The sequence below is a fragment of the Gavialis gangeticus genome, unplaced genomic scaffold (genome assembly GCF_001723915.1).
Source record: "Gavialis gangeticus isolate Ggan-Ray unplaced genomic scaffold, GavGan_comp1, whole genome shotgun sequence".
NCBI classification, from domain to species: domain Eukaryota; kingdom Metazoa; phylum Chordata; order Crocodylia; family Gavialidae; genus Gavialis; species Gavialis gangeticus.
In genome coordinates, this window is record NW_017729030.1 from 67,909,391 (window position 1) to 67,916,508 (window position 7,118).

At 46.5% G+C, this 7,118-nt stretch overlaps 1 protein-coding gene across 1 annotated transcript in view; it reads left to right on the forward strand.

Annotated features, from left to right (window-relative positions):
* Positions 1-7,118, forward strand: part of SCARB2 (scavenger receptor class B member 2) — a 94,019-nt gene that overhangs the window by 50,579 nt on the left and 36,322 nt on the right. The window contains exon 3 of the mRNA XM_019521856.1: positions 5,232-5,389. Coding sequence (XP_019377401.1) covers positions 5,232-5,389 — 158 coding nt within the window. The remainder of the gene's footprint in view (positions 1-5,231; positions 5,390-7,118) is intronic.

Below are 7,118 nucleotides of genomic sequence, written 5' to 3' on the forward strand. Positions count from 1 at the left end.
GGGTGGCTAGAATCTGGAACCAGCTTCCTAGGGAAGTGGTCCTCGCCCCTACCTTTGGTAAATTCAGAAAGAGGCTAGATGATCACCTGTCTGGGGTCTTGTGAAACCAGCATTCATTCCTGCCTGTGGCAGGGGGTCAGGCTAGCTAACATAATGTTCAATAAAGGATTTCCTTGTATATACATCCATCCATCTGACATCAGTCAGTGATTCTGGTTGACCAATCCTTTGACTAACCATTGTTTGAACTCTGTCATACTCTGAGAGAATGTGATAAGTGATAACATGATGGTAACTTATGATGGGCAAATTAGTTTGTAATGTTCCTTCCAGTATTGATTTTCAGTTATGGAAAGAGGTTTACCACTTGCAAATATAGCTCGACCTAATGTCTCATCTGCCTTTTCTTGATCCTCTTTTGACATTTTGCCCGCAAAGCTTGATAAAAAGCTTGATTATCTTGAACAGCTACTCATGGTGGATCGTGTATCTATTTGGTGACAGTGATCTTGAAAGCGAGGACCTGCTGCTTCTTCCCCCAGACCTGGCAGCTCAATGTTTTCATTTTCATTTTTTGCAAATCTGCTATTTCACTTGAGCTACCAAGTTCCTGCAACAAAAGGGGGAAAAGATTTTTATTTTTGCCTGTCCTAGTCTGGCCTCCTTTATCAGAAGGAGAAGGAGAAGAGGTAGGGAGCTTGCTTCCCTGCTGCCTGCTAGAAAGAACACTCTGCTGCTCAACTTCCTGCTCAGTTGCCCTGGGACTGCAGAGCCAAAGGGAAGTATAGTCCGCCCTCTGCCATCAGCCAGGGGACTAAGCTTGCTCTGCTGGGTTGAAATAGTTAACTATTTATCTATTATCACTTAAAAAAAAATTGTTAAGCCTAAGCCACTTTGGATGCTTCATGCGAGCAGAAAAGCAGGATACAAATATTTTAAATTAAATAATAGTCCAGAGTTGCATTAACAACTTTTAATATTATAATGTTATAAAATGATATAGATGCTAGTCTATACCATGTGTTGTTTTAACACATGGGTAGGTAATGTGTTTTTAGCTGGAGTGCCGAAAACCCCCACAATGCCTACCTTGGAAGGTGCCAGAGTGCCAGCATGCCAGAAAAACAAAATGAGGGCAGCGGGTATATGGCAGGATGCACCTGCTTGTGCCCCTGCCCCCCAGCCCAGGCTCTGTGGCTATCAGCAGCTACTCAGAACCTGGGATAGCTGCAAACATCTGCTGCCTCTCCGCCCGGCCCCCAGCTGCCTCCCGGCCCCCAGCTGCCTCCCGGCCCCAGGGTCCGGGGAGGCAGCAGATACTGGCAATGCTTCCTGCTGTGCTGCCCTCGCCACTGCTTCTGCAGAGCAGCATTGGAACCCAGTGCAGCAGGGCACAGCGGGGGGGTGTAGAAAGCTGCCTGCTGCTCGGAGCTCCTCCTGCCCTGGCCACACTTCATCTGCAGGTGGTGGCAGCAGCGAGGGGCACAATCCTGCGTGCTGCCCACACTGCTCCCCTGCACACAGGGGAAGTGTGACTTGGCAGCACGGAGCTTGCAGCAGCAGGCAGCTTTCTGTGTGGCCCCTCCGTACACTGCTGCTCTGGGTCACGCGTGCTGTGCTCTGGAGGGCCCAGGGGAGGGCAGCAAGGCCAGGAGCACAGCTTGTGCCACCCAGAGCAGCAGCAACACACAGCCACACCCCCTCGCAAACTCCAGGGCATAGGGTATGTTGGGGGTTGTGTGGTGTTTGTGGGGTGTGTAGTTCTGGTACACACTGTCCTCTCCTACAGTCAACGCTGGAGTGGGTGGGGTATGTGTATGTCTGTCTGTGTGTGGTTTGTGAGACCTCCCCATTACACCCCCCCCACCAACGGTGAAGTAGCAGGTGGGGGTGCTGGTGCCTGGCTCTGGCCAGGCATGCACGTTGCAGCAAGGAGCCTAGTCACCCTTGGGCCGTTTGTTTCCCCAGTGCTTCCCAAACTTGTGGGGCACAGGAGGGAAGCCCCAGGCACAAGAGCCAGCTGTTTTCCCTGCCCCAGCTTGCTCCAGTGCACAGGGCTTCACTCCTGTGCCCCATCAGTGAGGGGAGTGCAGGGGAACCAAATGGCCCGGCGGGGGCTACGCTTCTCTCAGTGCTGGCTGGAGCCAGGCACCAGCATTGAGCAGAGTCTGCCCCCCTGCCCTGGCTGCCTGCCAGGGCTGTGCGCCATAGGGGAAGTATGGGGGGTCCCCATACCCCTCCCCCCTCACACCCACACCCTGCGCTGCTGCCTGCTCCTTGGGCGAGGGCTCCATGCTGCAGCCAGCCCCACGCTCCGCACTCCCACACAGCTGCAGCCCCGCTCCAGGCCCCTGCTGGCTGCTGGGAGGGAGCAGAACACGGGGGAAGCCTGCAGCATCAGCCCTGCCCCATGCTAGCGGGGCCCTTCCACCCGTGAGTTTGGGAACAAGGCATAATAGAAATACCAGTAGTCACAATGAAATTAAAAAACACTCCCTAAACCTCTCAGATGTATCTGAAATAAATACACATGCACATATATATATGTGCATGCATATGTATTTTAGAGGGGTGTAGGTTGTAGCCGTGCTAGTCTAAGGACATAGACAAGGTTCTTTGGGTGAATCTGATATCTTTTATTAGACCAACTTAAATAGTTGGAAAACAATTATTAAGCAAGCTTTCAGGTTCAAAAACCCTTCATCAGGCTAAGGAAGTTTCAGCAGTTGGTGTGTGCTCTTCCTGGATGGAATGAAAAATAAAGAAGCCAGAGGCTGGTCTGGTATGCCTACAAGACAGGCAGTCAGTGAAAATGTAGATTGAGGAGTCAATGGGTGAGACAGAGAAACCTGGGGAGTCGGATGTCAGGCAGGTTATAATGTGTCATAAATACAACGTCTATATTTAGTATTTAGTCCATGATTTTTAGTATCCAGGAGGTTGAAGTGGAGTTCATAGGTTTGTCTCTGAGAAGTGTTTTGTAAGTTTCCTTTGAGGATCAGGACTGAGAGATTGGCGACAGAGTGGTTTTCTTGTAAGAAATGTCTCCCCACAGGTAATTGGGTATTTCTGTCTTTGATAGATTTCCAGTGTGCATTCATTCTGGTGCACAGTTGTTGTTTGGTCTCTCCTATATATTTTCCATCTGGGCATTTGGTGCTTTGGATGAGAGAGATTACATTTCTGGAGGTGCAGCTGTAAGATCCAGGAATGTATTTTAGATGCATCTGAGATAGGTTTAGGGAGTGTTTTTAAATTTCTTTTTATAGTTATAGATATTAACGTGTTATGTGCAGGCAAAGTGAATTGCACATCTTGGATGAAAAGCAGTCATATTGCTAAGTGTCACTATTTGGGGTGATCTGCTTTACCACTTGGGAATATTGCACCTATCCCATGCTCAGTCATATTGATAAGGTTTTATTTACCACACCATGTACTTTTGATCTAATTATTAAAAAAAACCCCAAAAACATGGGGAGAGGAAATGGCAGTTGAAGCTGGAAGAGCCAGAACAACTCCTGAAGCAAGTACTGTTGATGAAATTAAAATCTCATAAACACCAGCCAAAAAATGGCATTTGTCCAGTCCATTATGCTTTTGAGCTTGGGTTTACAATACTTGACTTGTTTTCTCCAAAGAAAAAAAGAGTGTTGATGTGATCCATTTAGTTGCAAATTATTTCTCCTCCTTTCCCTCCCCCCTTCTGCCTCCTGATGATGCTAGCACTGAAAATATGGTTTCTTTGTATTTTTTTTCTTGAATAGCTTTGCTTACTGGTCTAAACTTATCCCTGGTGTCATTGTGTTGACTTCAGTGGAACTGAAGACATAGAAATGTTGATATTTTTATTTTGGCTTTCAGGGCACTGCTATGTGTGAGCTGTATGGCATTGCTAAAAAAGAAAGCACTTTGGGCTTGAGACTTGTATATCTGGTTTTTAGAAGAAATACATAAAAGTGGAGTGGTGACTCTTCCCTTCCCACCAATGCAGGGACTACAAAGGAACTGCTAATACAGTGTTTATGTGGTGCTGTAACAACATGGGGGCCTGTAAGCATTCTCTTGGAGACCTCTGTAAAATATAAGATGAGCTACTAGCAGGTGATTTAGGCTCTGCATATGTTAGCACTTCTGTGTTAGGACCTAAAACAGTTCACGTGTTTGTACTACAAAACTTCCTCACTCTGCTGGAATTGGACTTCCTTAAAGAAATTAATGATAAATGAAGCTCGGCCTCCCTTCAAGTTGTACCAGTCCTAAGGTGCCTATCTTAGGACTGCTCAGCCCCAGACGTCATTTGCTCACTCTCTCTAGCTGTTCAACTTCAGTTTCCTTACATAGAGGAAGACAGCAACCCTCTTGCCTCAGCGAGTCAGCAGAAGCTACTCAGCATTTCCTTTGGGGGATCAACGTCTAACAGGATGAGATGGTTCAGGCAAATGCTGCAACCTGCTCCAGGTCTTTAATCCTTTGTTGTATTTGTGCAAGTGTTGCACAAGAATAGTTTTGCTCTCACTGAAGTTGATCCCACGAGGAAGTTATATTATGAGGGCCTGGTGTCTGGAGGTACTGAGAGACCTAGGTGAGGCTCCAAAGTGTGGAAGGGGTGAGTTTCACTCATGTTTCCTAGAAGACCAGATTCTGATCCTCTGTGAAAACAGCCATTTTCCCAGTTAAGAAGCAGCCTGCTTCAGAAGAAACCACTGGTAGAATAAGTTATGATTAGACTCTGAAGAAAATTGGATATTCAAGGAGCAACTTCAACCTGAGAACAAGAAAGATATTGGAATCTGGTCCTTTATTTCTGTAATAATTTAAAAAAATTCTGTACTGTAAATAGAAACAGATTTCAGGGAGAGAACAATGCCATTCATTATAAAATAGGTGCAGGCTTTGTCAGACCTCAACGCCCGGGATTTTATGGTACGGACACTAGAATAATTTGCTGTGTCCTTGCTGGCAGTCCTACACTCCAGGAAATGTAAGATAGAAATTTGAGGGGAAAAGGACAGCAAGCCTTTCTGCATCATGGGGCGCACATGCTGGAAACACTTAGGCATACAATTGGTTTCAATTGGGTGACTCATGCTTGAAGTTATGCATGCACACAAGCATTTGCAGGGGCTCTGAGCATATTGGCTATCCTTATTCCAAGAGCAGATTCCTAGATTCTTCTCCCTCCAACAAAGACTCTCCAATACAACTTGATATTTTTGTTTTTGTTCTAGGAAAAAGTATTAAAGAATGGCACAGAAACCTTTCAAATCTGGGAGAACCCTCCTCCCCCCGTCTACATGCAGTTCTATTTCTTTAATTTGACAAATCCTTTAGAAGTGATTAATGGAGCAACCCCTTTTGTGGAGGAAATAGGGCCATATACCTACAGGTGAGTGGTTCACTAGCTATTTACACAAGCAGGTGTTGGGGTGGGGAAGCAAAGAAGAGAAAAGAACTATGGGTGCCTATACATGTGCTCCAAGGTATTTTAATTAGACCACGTCGGAGCAAACTCAGTTGAGTTTGCTGGAGTGTCCACTTGCTGCACCATCACATGTATTCAGTGTACCACATTTCAAAATGGCAGCGGGGGTGCTTTAACCAAAGCTTGTCAAATGAGCTTTAGTTAAAGTGCCTCTGCTGCCATTTTGAAACAAGACATTGAATACATGTGACAGTGCTGCATATTCATTAGAATGGCTCTCTGGGAGCCCATCCCAAAGCACATATGTAAACACTCTGTGGTCCTCTAGCAGGCTTCCTAGAAAAAAGGTACCTGTAACTATGTTATGTGCTAAGGTACAAAGGAGGAAGTAAAAATGTTGTCCTTTTTTGGAGCCAGTTTTTGTCTGTACAGGGGACAGTTACAAGAGGGGAAAGTATGAAGATTTTCTTCAGCCAACCACTTTGTGGACCTTATTTAGGTCCTGAAGTAGTTGCCATCATTAAAGAGATTGGGGAAGATGCAGGACAAAGAGGGGCCACAAGCAGGGTTGGAGAATCCCAGCTCCTGATGGGCTGTGGCTCCACACCGTTCATCACAGGCCTGTGCTTAGTGGCACAATATGGCCCGTGTGTGTGTCTTTTAAAGTCACTACAGTTCAGCTTTCCTCTAGAATTTGATTCTGCTCCCCAGTACACACCAGTGTAAAGTGGGAGTGACACTATTGCAGTGGGGTTTTGTGCTTTTTAAAACTGGGGTAAGGAGGATACTTGAGCCTAGAGAACTTTTCTTCATTGGCTGCACCATGTACAGTCACTTGCAGCCATACAAACTCGGAACCAGGCCCCTAGCAGTGGTTGAAAAGATCCTGTGGAGGGGAAGGGAGAATCTGCTTTGTTAATGTTTTAGAGCCATATGAACTTATGGGGATGTCTTCCAATTTTAATTTCTCTCCTCTCTGCCTTTTCTCCTCCCACACCTTGGCATCCTTTTGCTCTCACTGCCTCTCCTGCTTTTCTCACACCCTCTTCTCTTCCCCTCTGCTGCCCACCCCTCTGTATTTCATCATTGTATTCAATCCAGTTCCTTCCCTGTCTTGTTCCTCCAGACCTTCTGGCTCCTGTCCTGTAGTGTAGTAGCTCTGCTTGTGCAGCATCCAATGCTGCTGCTGTTTGCTGGTGCAGCAGCTCTGACAAACCATGTGAAGTGTTTTGGCAGAACTTGCACTGATAACTTGTCAAAGGTACCATCCTCCTGTTGTCAGACAAGTAAATTGAGCCAGCTTGACCTTTTATAAGGCCCTATATGAAATCATGCATGCAGGGTCCTCCATCTCCTGGCACGTATGTGCCATCCCTGTCTTCTTCCCTCCTCTCATCCTCTTCAGGATGTACTCCCCCTGTCCCCCCCATACTTCTCCCTACACATACCTGTGAGGATACGTATCTTCCATGAGCAAGAAAGCCAGCAGGTAGAGTATCATTGAATATCAATGATCCGAGTGGGGAAAAATTGATAGAGGAATTCAGTCCCTGCTGAGGCTCTTTGGCTCCAGTGCCCAATGAGATGGAGAGCAGGGATTCAGGGATAGTAGTGGGGTTTGGATTGGAGACAAGGTCCAGGACAGACAAATTAATCAAGAAAAAGAACATGGGGGAATGAAGCTTGGGGTTGA